Source organism: Pseudorca crassidens, chromosome 19 (assembly GCF_039906515.1).
Source record: "Pseudorca crassidens isolate mPseCra1 chromosome 19, mPseCra1.hap1, whole genome shotgun sequence".
In the NCBI taxonomy this organism is placed as follows: Eukaryota; Metazoa; Chordata; class Mammalia; order Artiodactyla; family Delphinidae; genus Pseudorca; species Pseudorca crassidens.
In genome coordinates, this window is record NC_090314.1 from 31199067 (window position 1) to 31218896 (window position 19830).

Consider the following 19830-nt stretch of genomic DNA (forward strand, 5'->3'; position numbering starts at 1 on the left):
CCCCAACCTTTTTGGCACCGGTTTCCTGGAAGACAATTCCACAGCTTCGCTCACTCTCCCGCTGCTCACCTGCTGTGTGACCCGTTCCTAACAAACCGCAGACCAATACTGGTCCGTGGCCTGGGGGTTGGGGACCTCTGCTTAACAGTATTCAGGGGTGGAGCCAAGGGATGGAAACCCTTGTGTTCTAAAGGAGTACCACCCATAATTGGAATATAGAGAATGGGCTGCCTCAACCTGGGCCTGTTCTGTTGGTGAGGACAAAAATGTACTTATTTATAGAAATATGGCCAAATGATTGCTTGCTTACTTCAGTCTGCATCTCTTTATAGCTAACCAATTATTCTCAATCCCATTACTGAAATGGAAGCTGAGTTTAGCAAATTGGCCGTTAACATTTAATGCACAAAATTCTTAATTAACAAAATAAAATACTACAATCCATTGTAAATCACTTTGCTAAATTTTAGACTTCATAAGGAATTTTGTCTTGTCCAAGAGCTACTTTCAAACTGCTTGCTGATCTGGTACTCATATGTCGATTCCCTGTGGAGCTGAGTGAAAGAATGTAAAGGGAGCCGATTAAAGAAACTTTGAGCCCGAATAGACAAGCAGAGGCCATCTTGTCCATCTTTCTGCCGCCAGGAAAAAAACATCCCCTGCACCAAAAATTTTTGCTTGAATCCTGCTGACAAAAATGCTCACCGGGCTTCCCTGGTAGCGCAGTGGTTGGGGGTCCGCCTGCCGATGCAGGGGACGCGTGTTCATGCCCCAGTCCGGGAGGATCCCGCATGCCGCAGAGCGGCTGGGCCCGTGAGCCATGGCCGCTGAGCCTGCGCGTCCGGAGCCTGTGCTCCGCAATGGGAGAGGCCACAGCAGTGAGAGGCCCGCGTACCGAAAAAAAAAAAAAAAAAAAAAAAATGCTCACCACATGTAAATGACAAGTCATGATCCATTTAATGCAACTAAAGCAGATTGTTAACTGTTCAAGACTTATTTATTGTGTTCTAAGATGCTGAGTATGAAAGCTCATCTGAATTGTTTTAATTCCTCCTTTCTAGACAATTATTTTGTACAAGAAATGTACTCAAATAATTGTAAAGCTGTGGGAAATTTGCGTCCAGGAAATAAAGTTATCTTTATCATCTTATTAAATGTATTTTTGGTTTCCTTTCACTCAAGGTCTACCTTACGGGTGGGAGGAAGCTTACACAGCAGATGGAATCAAGTACTTCATCAAGTAAGTACAAGCATCTCAACCAAGTAAGCAATTTTCTTCACATCTGGAGAGAACCTGGAAGTTGCAGAATAATCAGTAATACCAAGAAACCCTCTTGGAGGTTACAAAAATTAGTAACAAGAAGTGAAACTTCACCATTTTCATTTCATGTGATTTAAATGCTAATATCAGATATTATTTAGAAAAAAAAAACCTAATAATTATTTCAAGGGAAACATCAAAAAATTGGAACAGGATTGTCATTTGAACCTAAATGTTGGCTGCCTCAATTCACTTTTGGCTAAAAGTATTAATATTTATGCAAAGTTAATATCTAATGAAAAAGTCTGCTTTGTCTCAAAACTTATTAACAATAATAGTAATAATAATCAACATTTTTTCATGCTTTGCAGTGTACACAGTTCATTTATTCTGCAAATTTTTTTTTTTTTTTTTTTTTTTTTTTGCGGTACACGGGCCTCTCACGGTTGTGGCCTCTCCCGTTGCGGAGCACAGACTCCAGACGCACAGGCTCAGCGGCCATGGCTCACGGGCCTAGCCGCTCCACGGCATGTGGGATCTTCCCGGACCGGGGCATGAACCCGTGTCTCCTGCATCAGCAGGCGGACTCTCAAGCACTGCGCCACCAGGGAAGCCCTGCAAATATTTCTTGAGCATTTGCTGTGCACCAGGCAGTATTCCATACCTTGGAGATACAGCAGTGAGATATACAGACTATATATATTCTATATATTCTCTGATATCAAGGAATTTACTTAATAGTGAGGAAAAACATACAATATATAACTGAGGAGATAAATGAGACAGTATATGAACAAACCTCATCTCAATGGAGTCTCAGAACATCCTTCATTTATAGATGAAAAAAATAAAAGCCTAGAGTAGTTGCCAAAAAATCCACAGCTAACTAAGTCACCAAGCCAGAAGGGAACCCAAGTCTTCTGACACTAGGATTCTCTCTAGTATACTAGACTGTTAGAGACCTCTCTTTGAAAGCCTCAACAGAAATACATTTTCTAGCTGCTGGACTGGTTAATTTTACTCTGGACATGGCAATCTGGTATACTTCCACTATGTTCTGAGTAGCTCTTTTCATGTCAGAGTTGGAGTTATGAGAACACAAGGGGGATTCCCAGCATCCTCTTAAAATCCCACGAGACTTCCTTATATGACCCTTTTTTAGCAAATGATACTTGGTATGCATTTGGGGAGGAAAAGAGAGATGTATCCTTGCTGTTCTTTCAAATGTGCAAGTATTTTTCAAAGCAATATCCACATTTTGGATTCTCAAACTCTGTGACTTTACACAGGTTCCTCCATCTCTCTTCATCTCAGTTTTCTCATCAAAAAATAAGGTGAATTGTACCTACTTTATAGAGTTGTTAAATGTTAAGCACCTAGCATAAAATTTGGAACACAGTAGATACCTAATAAAATAGTCATCATTAATTTACAACATGGAGAAAACATCATGGTGGAAAAAAGAACAGGAAAAATCGTATGACCATTAAAGACATTGAAAATTCAGAAGCTTCATATTTTGAAAAGATTTAAGGAAAAGCTAGGGGTAAACCTGGCAAAGTATTTTCTTGATTTTTTTATTCTTGTGGTCTCTAGCAAAAAGTAATTAATAAAGCAAAGGTGTAGTTTATAATACATGAAGGAGAAAGGGACTTTTGGAGCAAAGGACCCAGGAATTCCATGAACAGATTACATTTAGCGCCATACTATTCACTTCCCAAATCATAACTCTTCTGGAAGGAAAGTTTCACTTCAATATGCTGTATTAACTATGTTTAGTTCCTGAGAGATTTGAATCACTGTACTGTAGGGGTGACAAGAAAATGAAAAACCACATCCAAATTTGCACTGGGTTTCTTTCTTATGTTCACGTTGTAATGGATAAGGGGAGAGATGTGGGGATGGGGGCGGGGGGGGGGGCGGTGATGCTCAACAGCCAGGCATATGTTAGGGGTATTTTTCTACGCATTGTATTCTCTAATCTTCTTAACACTGTAGAAAGTGGGCATCGCTCAGCTCTTAATAGGACGATATTTATGATGGTGGTGAGCTGCATCCTGCCCTCAGCCATGCCTGTCTCCTAGAAGGTCCCCAAAAGAAATGCCCCATCAAAGGAAGGCAAACTGGCATTCATTGTAAACCCAGGTTCTGAAGTCAGAGGCCTTTTAAAAATGTCAGTAAATGAGTCTGGACCCTGTGGGGAACTCTTTCACCAAGGCTTAGCCTTAGCCATCTGTCAGTATCCTAACCCAAAGCTGTGTCAGAGCCTAACCAGGAAAGGAAAGGATAAGGGCACCATCACCAACTACCAAGGAAAAGGAGGGAGAAAGAGACGTGAGTGTGAGTCAGAGAGTGAGCATGTCCCATTGCCTGGTACCCAGTGGTTTAAGCCACTGTCCTTTGCTGACTGGAACAGTAGCCTTGGGCTGGGCTCCTACTATAAGGGAGAACAGCATCCTAGGAGAAGAGAGAAGTAGTAGCAAGCCCTTTGACTGCCCTGAGATCTAACTCAGTCCCGTAGAAGGAATGGAAAGCGGCACCACATTTGTATAATCCACTCCAGTCATAGAAAATAATGTACACTCTTTAGGGAGTTATCTTCCTTGACCTTAATCTTGACTCCTAAGGAAAGCAGAAAAGAGGTAAGATAGATTTGTTAAAGGACAGTGGTGGGCATCCTTGTCTCACCATTACAGTTGGAGAAACTGTGGAAAAGAGGCTAAACTCATCCAGGTCAGGCCGTAGTAAAATTTCAGAGCCAAGATACAGTTCCAGGGTTGTCTGAGTCCAAAGCCATCCCCCCAAAACACACACCCACGCTGCACCATCTCCATCTCCTTATTTTAACGTAGCATGTTTACATATGACAAGAAAGATATTTTAAACTGATCTTGATTTTGTTAGAATTCTATACTTTATTCATTTTTAAATAGCAGAATAGAAACTTAGTTCTAAGCACAAGTAGTCATCTCCTGGAGACTAGAAAGGTCAAACAGTAAAGATAAGAAAATCTAACAATATACCAGTGTTTTCTTTATCTTGTCTCATGGAGGAATGGACTGCTTACCATGAGTTGGCTTTTTTTTTTTTTTTTGCGGTACGCGGGCCTCTCACTGTTGTGGCCTCTCCCGTTGCGGAGCACAGGCTCCGGACGTGCAGGCTCAGCGGCCATGGCTCACGGGCCCAGCCACTCCGTGGCATGTGGGATCTTCCCGGACCGGGGCATGAACCCGTGTCCCCTGCATCGGCAGGCGGACTCTCAACCACTGCGCCACCAGGGAAGCCCGAGTTGGCTTTTTTGCTAGTCATTAACCCCATTCAAGCACCAACATTTATTTTAGTTTAACTATTCTTAATGGAAGTCTTATTTTACAAGTATTGTGTGCTTTCCTGCCTTCTTCTACTGAGGCCCCTGAACAAAATCATTATAAACATCAATCTTATACATAATACAGTGAGTTCTGCAGGGTGACGTTAAGCTGTATAAGCTAGAATAGAGACACAGCTGTCATCTCTCCCCGATCTCAACATGCCTGGCCATCTCCTCATCTCCATTCTCCTTTTCAATCCTCTACACACTTCACCATCTTCCCCAGGAGTTTATTTGAGGAAGACAGGATGCCAAATAATCAGACTAATTTGAATTGCTTGTAAATAGTCCTGGAGTGTGCATCTACAAGTGTTTATATGTGAGTCAAGTGCATAAGTTCTGGTGCAGGTGGATTTGATTCCAGGAAGGCCATCTGGTATAAGGAAAAGAAGAGCATGGGCTTTGGATTTGGAGAAACGTAGGTTCCAATGCTGGTGTCTCCACAGAATAGCTGAATGACCTTGGCATGTTTACTAAACCTCTCTGGGCTTTAATTTCTACGTATAGAATGGAAAGAATATTAGCCCTTCATAGAGTTCCTGCCCAGAATGAATGAGCTTATGTATGTAAAAAGCCTATCATAACACCTGACCCAAAGTAGACACTTTCAGCCAAGGTTAGGCCTCTTCACTTGCTCCTAACATTTTGATGAGGGTTTCCTCTCAGCTCTTAGCTGCCTTCAGATAGGATGCCAAATAAGTAATGTCTGCATAAGCAAGCATCCACTATATGTCTTTCTTGGAACTATTTAGATTTTTGTTTTTTCATCCTCTCACTACCCCAACCAAACTTTTGAGCCTGGCTAGCCTGTGTTAGCTTTTGGGTAGGAGTAGTTCATTTACCATGTGAATGGTAATTTGGGGGCAAGAAATAACAAGTAATGAACTCAGTTCATTGCCTCTGTCACCTTTGCTTAAAAAGAACAGTGACTGAGATCCCTCTTCCAGAACATTGGAGGAGATGCCGGTCTGTGTACGTATACACAATGTCTGAGATTGACACCTGTCACTATCTTCCCGGAAACTGAATTGTTAAATCTGATGGAAGCCAAGCCTTGGGCAAAGGAATAACTGTCAGTGCTGTCCCAAGAATGCCTAGACAAAGACGGTCTTCATTGAATATTCCTATCCACCCACATGTCCATTGCACACCCATTAATACTGTGTAGTCATCTACTTACCTTCTGACACAAGAGAAGAAAGCATTTTATCTTGTGTAAACAAACAATCAAAATATTGGCATTGCTAGAGCCAGTGTCTCATAGAACTAACAAAAGTATACATCTATATATGTGTATGTGTATACACCAATATGTGTATGCACATATGCAAATAGGCAGGGCTTACTCACTTGCTATATAAATACCAGTGTATTCAAGGGAAAACTTTCTTATTTTCTCCTTAGAGAGAGAGTTGCAGCGTTCTTAAATTCAATGACAAAATGCCAGTTATCTTGATAGCGCTGTAATGAAATTATCTGGTAAACCTGACCATTTTACCACCCAACTTCCTATCTTCCCTTTGCAGTTATATACTATTACAGATTTATAACAATCTTTTGATATGATTCCACTTTAAAAGTTCATATACTTTATATGTATGTTATATAATTTAACAGAATTATTATGAGCTATGTTTGAGAGTAAAAATGAACTTAATATTACAAACTAGACATAACTGCTACGTTGCTTTCGTTGAACTCTTTTTTTCTATTGAAGGTTTCAGATTCACTGTGATCACTGGCCATGATTTCATGTATTAATTCTCTATTGCTGCTTAATAAATTTCCCCAAAATTTTGCAGCCTTAAACAATAAACATTTATTTTCTTACCCAAGTTGCAGAGGGTCAAGAACCCGGATGTGGTTTCGCTGGATCATTCTGACTCTCTCTCGATGTGGGTTTCTCATAAAGTTGCAATCAAGCTCTTAGCCAGGTCTGGGAATTGAAGAGTAGTTTAATGGGGCTGGAATATTTGTTCCAGGCTCACATGTGAGGCTTCAGTTCCTCACCATAAGTGGACCTTTCTCCATCCATAGGGCCATAGGGTTGCACAAACATCGCAGCTGGCTTCCCCCACAGCAAGGGACAAGAGAAAAAGTGAAAGCAAGAGAAACACCAAGATAAAACCTGTAGTGTCTTTTATAACCAATCTCAGAAGTGATTGACATACCTTCTGCCATATGCTACTGGTCAAACAGAGCACCCTGGTACAGTGTAGGAGGCAGCTATACAAGAGTGTACATGCCAGAAGGTAAGGACCACTGGGAGCTATCTTAGAGGATGCCTATGACAAGGCTGTTTCACAATGTACTATATATAATATATTAATCAATAATTAAATTATTATACATATATTATATACATCTCTATAAACGATACAAAAATCTCAATATCATATACTTGCTTCAAACATTATATTATACTGTTGGTGATTTTTTAAGTAGGTATATTCATTGGTTTTTTATTTTGTTTGTTTTTTTAAACATCTTTATTGGAGTATAATTGCTTTACAATGGTGTGTTAGATTCTGCTTTATAAAAACGTGAATCAGTTATATATATACATATATATGTCCCCATATCTCTTCCCCCTTGCGTCTCCCTCCCTCCCACCCTCCCACCCTCCCTATCCCATCCCTCTAGGTGGTCACATAGCACCGAGCTGATCTCCCTGTGCTATGCGGCTGCTTCCCACTAGCTATCTATTTTACATTTCGTAGTGTATATATGTCCATGACACTCTCTCACTTTGTCCCAGCTTACCCTTCCCGTTCCCCATATCCTCAAGTCCATTCTCTAGTAGGTCTGTGTCTTTATTCCCGTCTTGCCCCTAGGTTCTTCATGACCTTTTTTTTTTTTTTTTAGATTACATATATATGTGTTAGCATACAGTATTTGTTTTGCCCTTTCTTAATTACTTCACTCTGTATGACACACTCTAGGTCCACCCACCTCACTACAAATAACTCATTTTCTTTTTATGGCTGAGTAATATTCCATTGTACATATGTGCCACATCTTCTTTATCCATTCATCTGTTTATGGACACTTAGGTTGCTTCCACATCCTGGCTATTGTAAATAGAGCTGCAATGAATATTTTGGTACGTCATTGCTTTTGAATTATGTTTCTTTCAGGGTATATGCCCAGTAGTGGGATTGCTGGGTCATATGGTAGTTCTATTTTTAGTTTTTTAAGGAACCTCCATACTGTTCTCCATAGTGGCTGTATCAATTTACATTGCCACCAACAGTGCAAGAGGGTTCCCTTTTCTCCACACCCTCTCCAGCATTTATTGTTTGTAGATTTTTTGATGATGGCCATTCTGACCGGTGTGAGATGATATCTCATTGTAGTTTTGACTTGCATTTCTCTAATGATTAAAGACGTTGAGCATTCTTTCATGTGTTTGTTGGCAATCTGTATATCTTCTATGGAGAAATGTCTATTTAAGTCTTCTGCCCATTTTTGGATTGGATTGTTTGTTTTTTTGACATTAAGCTGCATGAGCTGCTTGTAAATTTTGGACATTAATCCTTTGTCAGTTGCTTCATTTGTAAATATTTTCTCCCATTCTGGGGGCTGTATTTTCATCTTGTTTATGGTTTCCTTTGCTGTGCAAAAGCTTTTAAGTTTCATTAGGTCCCATTTGTTTATTTTTGTTTTTATTTCCATTTCTCTAGGAGGTGGGTCAATAAGGATCTTGCTGTGATTTATGTCATAGAGTGTTCTGCCTGTGTTTTCCTCTAAGAGTTTGATAGTGTCTGGCCTTACATTTAGGTCTTTAATCCATTTTGAGTTTATTTTTGTGTATGGTGTTAGAGAGTGTTCTAATTTCATTCTTTTAGATGTAACCAGTTTTCCCAGCACCACTTATTGAAGAGGCTGTCTTTTCTCCACTGTATATTCTTGCCTCCCTTATCAAAGATAAGGTGACCATATGTGCATGGGTTTATCTCTGGGCTTTCTATCCTGTTCCATTGATCTATATTTCTGTTTTTGTGCCAGTAGCATACTGTCTTGATTACTGTCATTTACTGTCCTGGAACCTGATTCCTCCAGCTCCGGTTTTCTTTCTCAAGATTGCTTTGGGTATTCGGGGTCTTTTGTGTCTCCATACATATTGTGAAATTTTTTGTTCGAGTTCTGTGAAAAATGCCAGTGGTAGTTTGATAGGGATTGCATTGAATCGGTAGATTCCATTGGGTAGTATAGTCATTTTCACAATGTTGATTCTCCCACTCCAAGAACATGGTATATCTCTTCATCTATTTGTATCATCTTTAATTTCTTTCATCAGTATCTTATAAATTTCTGCATACAGGTCTTTTTTCTCCTTAGGTACGTTTATTCCTAGATATTTTATTCTTTTGTTGCAATGGTAAATGGAAGTGTTTTCTTAATTTCACTTTCAGATTTTTCAACATTAGTGTATAGGAATGCAAAAGATTTCTGTGCATTAACTTTGTATCCTGCTACTTTACCAAATTCATTGATTAGCTCTAGTAGTTTTCCGGTAACATCTTGAGGATTCTCTACGTACACTATCATGACATCTGCAAACAGTGACAGCTTTACTTCTTCTTTTCCAATTTGGATTCCTTTTATTTCTTTTTCTTCTCTGATTGCTCTGGCTAAAACTTCCAAAACTATGTTGAATAATAGTGGTGAGAGTGGGCAACCTTGTCTTGTTCCTGATCTTAGTGGAAATGGTTTCAGTTTTTCATCATTGAGGACGATGTTGGCTGTGGGTTTGTCATATATGACCTTTATTAGGTTGAGGAAAGTTCCCTCTATGCCTACTTTCTGGAGGGTTTTTAATGAGAAATCTGTGTTGAATTTTGTCAAAAGCTTTCTCTGCATCTATTGAGATGATCATATGGTTTTTCTCCTTCAATTTGTTAATATGGTGTATCACATTGATTGATTTGCGTATATTGAAGAATCCTTGCATTCATAGGATAAACCCCACTTGATCATGGTGTGTGATCCTTTTAATGTGCTGTTGGATTCTGTTTGGTAGTATTTTGTTGAGGATTTTTGCATCTATGTTCATCAGTGATATTGGCCTCTAGTTTTCTCTCTTTGTGACATCTTTGTCTGGTTTTGGTATCAGGGTGATGGTGGCCTCATAGAATGAGGTTGGGAGTGTTCCTCCCTCTGCGATATTTTGGAAGAGTTTGAGAAGGATAGGCGTTAGCTCTTCTCTAAATGTTTGATACAATTCGCCTCTGAAGCCATCTGGTCCTGGGCTTTTGTTTGTTGGAAGATTTTATTTTATTTTTATTTTATTTATTTTTTTAACATCTTTATTGGAGCATAATTGCTTTACAATGGTATGTTAGTTTCAGCTTCACAACAAAATGAATCAGTTATATATATACATATGTTCCCATATCTCTTCCCGCTTGCGTCACCCTCCCTCCCACCCTCCCTATCCCACCCCTCCAGGCGGTCACAAAGCACCGAGCTGATCTCCCTGTGCTATGCGGCTGCTTCCCACTAGCTATCTACCTTACGTTTGGTAGTGTATACATGTCCATGCCTCTTTATTGCTTTGTCACCGTTTACCCTTCCCCCTCCCCATAGCCTCAAGTCCATTCTCTAGTAAGTCTGTGTCTTTATTCCTGTTTCACCCCTAGGTTTTTCATGACATTTTTTTTTTTCTTAAATTCCATATATATGTGTTAGCATACGGGTCTCTTGTAGACAGCAAATATATGGGTCTTGTTTTTGTATCCATTCAGCCAATCTGTGTCTTTTGGTGGGAGCATTTAGTCCATTTACATTTAAGGTAATTATCGATATGTGTGTTCCCATTCCCATTTTCTTAATTGTTTTGGGTTTGTTATTGTAGGTCTTTTCCTTCTTTTGTGTTTCTTGCCTAGAGAAGTTCCTTTAGCAGTTGTTGTAGAGCTGGTTTGGTGGTGCTGAACTCTCTCAGCTTTTGCTTGTCTCTAAAGGTTTTAATTTCTCCATCAAATCTGAATGAGATCCTTGCTGGGTAGAGTAATCTTGGTTGCAGGTTTTTCTCCTTCAACACTTTCAATATGTCCTGCCACTCCCTTCTGGCTTGCAGAGTTTCTGCTGAAAGATCAGCTGTTAACCTTATGGGGATTCCCTTGTGTGTTATTTGTTGTTTTTCCCTTGCTGCTTTTAATATGTTTTCTTTGTATTTAATTTTTGACAGTTTGATTAATATGTGTCTTGGCGTATTTCTCCTTGGATTTATCCTGTATGGGACTCTCTGTGCTTCCTGGACTTGATTAACTATTTCCTTTCCCATATTAGGGAAGTTTTCAACTATAATCTCTTCAAATATTTTCTCAGTCCCTTTCTTTTTCTCTTCTTCTTCTGGAACCCCTATAATTCGAATGTTGGTACGTTTAATGTTGTCCCAGAGGTCTCTGAGACTGTCCTCAGTTCTTTTCATTCTTTTTTCTTTATTCTGCTCTGCAGTAGTTATTTCCACTATTTTATCTTCCAGGTCACTTATCCGTTCTTCTGCCTCAGTTATTCTGCTATTGATCCCATCTAGAGTACTTTTAATTTCATTTATTGTGTTGTTCATCGTTGCTTGTTTCATCTTTAGTTCTTCTAGGTCCTTGTTAACTGATTCTTGCATTTTGTTCATTCTATTGTCCATTCTATCTCCAAGATTTCGGATCAACCTTACTATCATTATTCTGAATTCTTTTTCAGGTAGACTGCCTATTTCCTCTTCATTTGTTAGGTCTGGTGGGTTTTTATCTTGCTCCTTCATCTGCTGTGTGTTTTTCTGTCTTTTCATTTTGCTTATCTTACTGTGTTTGGGGTCTCCTTTTTTGCAGGCTGAAGGTTCGTAGTTCCTGTTGTTTTTTGTGTCTGTCCCCAGTGGCTAAGGTTGGTTCAGTGGGTTGTGTAGGCTTCCTGGTGGAGGGGACTAGTGCCTGTGTTCTGGTGGATGAGGCTGGATCTTGTCTTTCTGGTGGGCAGGTCCACTTCTGGTGGTGTGTTTTGGGGTGTCTGCAGACTTATTATGATTTTGGGCAGCCTCTCTGCTAATGGGTGGGGTTGTGTTCCTGTCTTGCTAGTTGTTTGGCATAGGATGTCCAGCACTGTAGCTTGCTGGTCGTTGAGTGAAGCTGGGTGCTGGCGTTGAGATGGAGATCTCTGGGAGATTTTTGCTGTTTGATATTATGTGCAGCTGGGAGGCCTCTTGTGGACCAGTGTCCTGAAGTTGGCTCTCCCACCTCAGAGGCACAGCACTGACTCCTGGCTGCAGCACCAAGAGCCTTTCATCCACAGGGCTCCTTAATTTGGGATGATTCGTTGTCTATTCATGTATTCCACAGATGCAGGGTACATCAAGTTGATTGTGGAGCTTTAATCCGCTGCTCCTGAGGCTGCTGGGAGAGATTTCCCTTTCTCTTCTTTGTTCTCACAGTTCCCAGGGGCTCAGCTTTGGATTTGGCCCCGCCTGTGCGTGTAGGTTGCCAGAGGGCGTCTGTTCTTTGCTCAGACAGGATGGGGTTAAAGGAGCCGCTGATTCGGAGGCTCTGGCTCACTCAGGCCGGGGGGTAGGGAGGGTCACGGAGTGTGGGGCGGGCCTGCGGCGGCAGAGGCCAGCGTGACGTTGCAGCCTGAGGCGCGCCGTGCGTTCTCCCGGGGGAGTTGTGCCTGGATGCCGGGACCCTGGCAGTGGCGGGCTGCACAGGCTCCCCGGAAGGGCGTGTGGCTAGTGACCTGTGTTCGCACACAGGCCTCCCGGTGGCGGCAGCAGCGGCCCTAGCGTCTCATGTCTGTCTCTGGGCTCCGCACTTTTAGCCGCGGCTCGCGCCCGTCCCTGGAGCTCTCTCAAGCAGCGTTCTTAATCCCCTCTCCTCGTGCACCAGGAAACAAAGAGGGACGTAAAAGTCTCTTGCCTCTTCGGCAGTTCCAGACTTCTCCCCGGACTCTCTCCCGGCCAGCCGCGGTGCACTAACGCCCTGCAGGCTGTGTTCACGCCGCCAACCTCAGTCCTCTCCCGGCGCTCCGACAAAAGCCGGAGCCTCAGCTCCCAGTCCCGCCCGCCCCGGCGGGTGAGCAGACAAGCCTCTCGGCTGGCGAGTTCCGGTCGGCCCGATCCTCTGCACTGGAATCTGTCCGCTTTGTCCTCCGCACCCCTGTTGCTGTGCTCTCCTCCGCGGCTCCCAAGCTCCCCCACTCCGCCTCCCGAAGCCTCCACCCGCGAAGGGGCTTCCTAGTGTGTGGACACTTTTCCTCCTTCACAGCTCTCTCCCGCTGGTGCAGGACCCGTCCCTATCCTTTTGTCTCTGTTTAGTTTTTTCTTTTGTCCTACCCAGGTACGTGGGGGGTTTCTTGCCTTTTGGGAGGTCTGAGGTCTTCTGCCAGCGTTCAGTAGATGCTCTGTAGGAGTTGTTCCATGCGTAGATGTATTTCTGGTGTATCTGTGGGGAGGAACGTGATCTCCGCGTCTTACTCTTCCGCCATCTTCCCGGAAGTCTGTTGGAAGATTTTAAATCACAGTTTCAATTTCAGTGCTTGTGATTGGTCTGTTCATATTTTCTATTTCTTCCTGGTTCAGTCTCGGAAGGTTGTGCATTTCTAAGAATTTGTCCATTTCTTCCAGGTTGTCCATTTTATTGGCATACAGTTGCTTGTAGGAATCTTTCATGATCCTTTATATTTCTGTAGTGTCAGTTGATACTTCTCCTTTTTCATTTCTAATTCTATTTATTTGAGTCTTCTCCCTTTTTTTCTTGATGACTCTGGCTAATGGTTAACAATTTTGTTTATCTTCTCAAAGAACCAGCTTTTAGTTTTATTGATCTTTGCTATCATTTCCTTCATTTCTTTTTCATTTGTTTCTGATCTGATCTTTATGATTTCTTTCCTTCTACTAACTTTGGGTTTTTTTTTGTTCTTCTTTCTCTAATTGCTTTAGGTGTAAGGTTAGGTTGTTTGAGATGTTTCTTGTTTCTTAAGGTAGGATTGTATTGCTATAAACTTTCCTCTTAGAACTGCTTTTGCTGTATCCCATAGGTTTTGGGTCGTCGTGTTTTCATTGTCATTTGTTTCTAGGTATTTTTGATTTCCTCTTTGATTTCTTCAGTTATCTCTAGGTTATTATTTTTTCCTGTAATTGATATCTAGTCTCATAGTGTTGTGGTTGGAAAAGATACTTGATACGATCTCAATTTTCTTAAATTTACCAAGGCTTGATTTGTGACCCAAGATATGATCTATCCTGGAGAATAATCCATGAGCACTTGAGAAGAAAGTGTATTCTGTTGTTTTTGGATGGAATGTCCTATAAATATCAATTAAGTTCATCTTGATTAATGTATCATTTAAAGCTTGTTTCCTTATTTATTTTCATTTTGGATGATCTGTCCATTGGTGAAAGTGGGGTGTTAACATCCTCTACTATGATTGTGTTACTGTCGATTTCCCCTTTTATGGCTGTTAGTATTTGCCTTATGTATTGAGGTGCTCCTATGTTGGGTGCATAAATATTTACAATTGTTATAACTTCTTCTTGGATTGATCCCTCGATCATTATGTAGTGTCCTTCTTTGTCTCTTCTAATAGTCTTTGTTTGAAAATCTATTTTGTCTGATATGAGAATTGCTACTCCAGCTTTCTTTTGATTTCCATTTGCATGGAATATCTTTTTCCATCCCCTCACTTTCAGTCAGTATGTCTCCCTAGGTCTGAAGTGGGTCTCTTGTAGACAGTATATATATGGGTCTTGTTTTTTTATCCATTCAGCCAGTCTGTGTCTTTCGGTTGGAGCATTTAATCCATTTACATTTAAGGGAATTATCGATATGTATGTTCCTATTACCATTTTCTTAATTGTTTGGGGTTTCTTACTGTAGGTCTTTTCCTTCTCTTGTGTTTCCTGCCCAGAGAAGGTCCTTTAGCATTTCTTGTAAAGCTGGTTTGGTGGTGCTGAATTCTCTCAGCTTTTGCTTGTCTGTAAAGGTTTTAATTTCTCCATCAAATCTGAATGAAATCCTTGCTGGGTAGAGTAATCTTGGTTGCAGGTTTTTCTCCTTCAACACTTTAAATATGTCCTGCCACTCCCTTCTGACTTGCAGAGTTTCTGCTGAAAGAGCACCTGTTAACCTTATGGGGATTCCCTTGTGTGTTATTTGTCATTTTTCCCTTGCTGCCTTTAATATTTTTTCTTTGTATTTAATTTTTGATAGTTTGATTAATATGTGTCTTGGCATATTTCTCCTTGGATTTACCCTGTATGGGACTCTCCATGCTTCCTGGACTTGATTAACTATTTCCTTTCCCATATTAGGAAGTTTTCAACTATAATCTCTTCAAATATTTTCTCAGTCCCTTTCTTTTTCTCTTCTTCTTCTGGGACCCCTATAATTCGAATGTTGATGTGTTTAATGTTGTCCCAGATGTCTCTGAGACTGTCCTCAATTCTTTTCATTCTTTTTCTTTACTCTGCTCTGCAGTAGTTATTTCGACCATTTTATCTTCCAGGTCACTTATCCATTCTTTTGTCTCAGTTATTCTGCTATTGATCCCTTCTAGAGAATTTTTAATTTCATTTATTGTGTTGTTCATCACTTTTTGTTTGCTCTTTACTTCTTCTAGGTCCTTATTAAACGTTTCTTGTATTTTCTCCACTTTTTTTCCAAGATTTTGGATCATTTTTACTGTCATTATTCTGAAATCTTTTTCAGGTAGACAGCCTATTTCCTCTTCATTTGTTAGGTCTGGGGGTTTTTGCCTTGCTTCTTCATCTGCTGTGTGTTTCTCTGGCTTCTCATGTTGCTTAACTTACTGTGTTTGGGGTCTCCTTTTCGCAGGCTGCAGGTTCGTAGTTCCCGTTGTTTTTGGTGTCTGCCCCCAGTGGCTACAGTTGGTTCAGTGGGTTGTGTAGGCTTCCTGGTGGAGGGGACTAGTGCCTGTGTTCTGGTGAATGAGGCTGGATCTTGTCTTTCTGGTGGGCAGGTCCACATCTGGTGATGTGTTTTGGGAGGTCTGGGCCTTATTATGATTTTAGGCAGCCTCTCCGCTAATGGACGGGGTTGTGTTCCTGTCTTGCTAGTTGTTTGGCATAGAGTGTCCAGCACTGTAGCTTGCTGGTCGTTGAGTGGAGCTGGGTCTTGGTGTTGAGATGGAGATCTCTGGGAGATTTTCGCCATTTGATATTACTTGGAGCTGGGAGGTCTCCTGTGGACCAATGTGCTGAACTTGGCTCTCCCACCTCAGAGGCACAGCCCTGACGCCTGGCTGGAGCACCAAGAGCCTGTCATTCACACGGCTCAGAATAAAAGTGAGAAAAGAAAGAAAGAAGAAGATAAAACAAAATAAAGTAAAATAAAACAAAGTTATTAAAATAAAAATTTTTTTAATAAAAGAAAAAAGAAAGAAAGAAGAGAGCAACCAATCTGGAAAACAAATCTACCAATTATAACAAGTGCTAAAAACTATACTAAAAAAAGAGAGAAAAAAAAAAAAGGAAAGACAGAACCCTGGGTCAAATGGTAAATGCAAAGCTATACAGACAAAATCACACACAGAACCATACACATACACACTCACAAAAAGAGAAAAAGGGAAAAATATATATATATATCGTTGCTCCCAAAGTCCACCTCCTCAATTTGGGATGACTTGTTGTCTATTCATGTATTCCACAGATGCAGGTACATCAAGTTGATTGTGGAGCTTTAATCCACTGCTTCTGAGGCTGCTGGGAGAAATTTCCCTTTCTCTTCTTTGTTCGCACAGCTCCCGGGGTTCAGCTTTGGATTTGGCCCCACCTCTGCCTGTAGGTCACCTGAGGGCATCTGTTCTTCACTCAGACAGGACGGGGTTAAAGGAGCAGCTGATTCGGGGACTCTGGATCACTGAGGCCACGGTGAGGGAGGAATGAGGATGCAGGGCGAGCCTGCGGCGGCAGAGGCCAGCATGACGTTGCACCGGCCTGAGGCACGCTGTGTGTTCTCCTGTGGGAGTTGTCCCTGGATCACTGGACCCTGGCAGTGGTGGGCTGCACAGGCTCCCCGGAAGGGAGGTGTGGATAGTGGCCTGTGCTCGCACACAGGCTTCTTGGCGGCGGCAGCAGCAGCCTTAGCATCTCATACCCGTCTCTGGGGTCCGCGCTGATAGCCATGGCTCGCGCCCGTCTCTGGAGCTCCTTTAAGCGGCACTCTTAATCCCCTCTCCTCGCATACCAGGAAACAAAGAGGGAAGAAAAAGTCTCTTGCCTCTTCGGCAGCTCCAGACATTTTCCCGGACTCCCTCCCGGCTAGCTGTGGCGCACTAGCCCCCTTTAGGCTGTGTTCACGCCGCCAACCCCAGTCCTCTCCCTGCGCTCTGACCGAAGCCCGAGCCTCAGCTCCCAGCCCCACCCGTCCCGGCGGAAGAGCAAACAACCCTCTCGGGCTGGTGAGTGCCGGTCGGTACCGGGCCTCTGTGCAGGAATCTCTCCGCTCTGCCCTCCGCACCCCTGTGGCTGCGCTCTCCTCCATGGCTCCGAAGCTTCCCCGCTCCGCCACTGCAGTCTCCACCCGCGAAGGGGCTTCCTAGTGTGTGGGAACCTTTCCTCCTTCACAGCTCCCTCTCACTGGTGCAGGTTCCGTCCCTATTCTTTTGTCTCTGTTTATTCTGTTTTCTTTTGCCCTACCCAGGTACGTGGGGAGTTTCTTGCCTTTTGGGAGGTCTGAGGTCTTCTGCTCATGTTCAGTAGGTGTTCTGTAGGAGTTGTTCCACATGTAGGTGTATTTCTGATATATTTGTGGGGAGGAAGGTGATCTCCACGTCTTACTCTTCCGCCATCATGAAGCCGTCTACTCATTGGTTTTTAAAAGTTACTCACACCTGGCTTATAATTCCTTTGTGTTGATACACCTTTATATCACATTCTGAAATCTGAGATAGCACACCTTGTATTATAAAATCTGTTCTCCATTACATAGGAAGTATTATACTTACATTACAAATGCATACCAGTAAAACCTAGGGAGCCTGTGATTTCTGAATAAAACAGAAGTTTCTGTCTAGAGCAGAGAGGGCAAATAGATTTCAACTCACTTTCTCAAGTGTTGTTTGTGAAGAATTCTGAGACTATATTCAACCTCACTGATATGTCTTTTTTTTTGTTGTCTGCGTTGGGTCTTCGTTGCTGCACACGGACTTTTCTCTAGTTGCAGTGAGTGAGGGCTATTCTTCCTTGTGGTGCATGGGTTTCTCATTGTGGTGGCTTCTCTTGTTGCGGAGCACAGGCTCTAGGTTCACGGGCTTCAGTAGTTGCGGCACATGGGCTCAGTAGTTGTGGTGCACGGGCTTAATTGCTCCACGGCATGTGGGACCTTCCCGGACCAGGGATCAAATCCGTGTCCCATGCATTGGCAGGTGGACTCTTAACCACTGCGCCACCAGGGAAGTCCCTGATATTTGTCTTGATGCATCAGAGATGTCTGCTGTGGGTGCCGGGGGAAGAGATGTGTGGGACACATACCACATTTTTTCAGTCTTTGGTCTTCTAGAGCATATTGCCAACACAGGAACTCTGCCAGGATGAACAGTAATAATGCAAACCGTAGGTTGGAATGACAAAATAAACAGTGACATTCCCCCCCAATAGTTCTTATGAGATAGTCAGTATTTAAGAGCTTTGCCTTTATGACTTCAAAGGAAAACTGATTTCCAATAGGCATGTTTTGTCTCATATCTTTCCAGACAGAGTTCATTAACAACCCTAAATGATTGTCTGAACTTGGGGTAGAACAGCCTATTAGGTTGTTTCCAGGTAGGAAAGAATGTAGATCATAACCTATATATGAATGAAATTTGTCATTGTCAGCCTTCTGTATTAATTAAAGGCTTAAGTTACATTGTATCATCTCATTTATAAAATAAATTAAAAAATGGAAAACACAAAAGGAAAAATTTGAGATTGTTTTTCTTACCTCCAACCTTATTTTGCACGTAGAGTCCATGTTAGGTAATTCTAATGTGATTAGAAATTAAGGAGACTGGGGAAGGGAGGGTGGAGAGGGAGGGATGGTTTCTGGATGGGAAATAAAAAGCTACTACTTTTAACTTTTCCTAAATCCTTAGCAGATGATTTTAGCTCCACTTTAGTAGGTACTGTCAGGAGCCCTCCCTCTTAAGACCTCATTAATTTGGCTGCTTTGATTAATTTTAGATGAGTTAAGAAATAGCCATGGACAGACTACTGAAGTCTAAGGTTCACTTGATGAGATGTCAGGGCAATTTCTATGTACCTAACTTCAGTGTAGATAAGGGAAATGGGGGTAAGCTCCTCACTGCCTTTGCATGTATGGCAATCCTGAGCATTTCATTCTTAATGAGACTATAATGAAGAAATCAACAGAGGACTTGAAGGAAGAAGTATGGAGCTTATTAAAATATTTTGTTCCCAAGTACTTCTAGCTATGATTAAATTGTAAGGTATTAAAACCACTAGTCTGGATGTACCCATCTATGTGATAACTGGTTTAGAATATCCAGTAACTAGTACAGTGCCTGGTATGTGTAGGGACTGAATAAGTATTTATCAAATGAGTGAATACGGTCATTGAGGAAGCAGTTGATAGGGAAAAAATATGGGCTTTAGTATCAGACAGACCTGGTTTCTAATGTTTACACCACCACTTTTGAGTGTGACCTTGGTATAATTAGTAGTATTTCTATTGTCTGTAACCCCTTTTCTCATCAAAAAACAAGGATAGTAGTTTATATCTCCCAGGCTTGTTTTGAGAATTTAACAAAATAACTCACCTGGCACAAGGTGAGTGCCTAATAGATGTTCATTCCCCTTCCCTTTCCTTATATTATTCTACTGCTATTTGCCAGTGGAGGAGCTTTATACGACAGCATTTGCACAGCTGCAAATAGAAACCAGCAACCAAAACCTACACTTATACCTCTCCCCAGCCAGTCAGCAGCCCTGTGACAGGAGCAAAGAGGCTGCAGGGCTCAGGAGCCTGAGACAGCCTGCTCTGGATCTTCTATAAATACCTACAAAGGGGTGTAGCCATATGAAACTCTGTATGAGCAACTGTCATCTAAACAGAAGGCCAGCCAGCTGACCGAGGTTACTAGAATGGAAAGCCCACTGAAATGAATAAAATGTCCAGATCTAGACAGCCAACATCAAGCTCTTTTTTCCCCTATTTAACCAATAACAGATATAACTGAGGCAGGAAGCATG

General features: G+C 41.9%; 1 protein-coding gene across 7 annotated transcripts in view; it reads left to right on the top strand.

Annotated features, from left to right (window-relative positions):
• The window catches only part of STXBP4 (syntaxin binding protein 4), a 193437-nt gene that overhangs the window by 156660 nt on the left and 16947 nt on the right, over positions 1-19830 (top strand). For all 7 annotated transcript variants that reach the window (XR_010937457.1, XM_067715611.1, XM_067715616.1 and 4 more), the window contains one exon: positions 1183-1240. Coding sequence is in view for 6 of the 7 variants with exons in the window: in XM_067715611.1 (XP_067571712.1) it covers positions 1183-1240 (58 nt within the window). In the remaining variant the exon portion in view is untranslated. The remainder of the gene's footprint in view (positions 1-1182; positions 1241-19830) is intronic.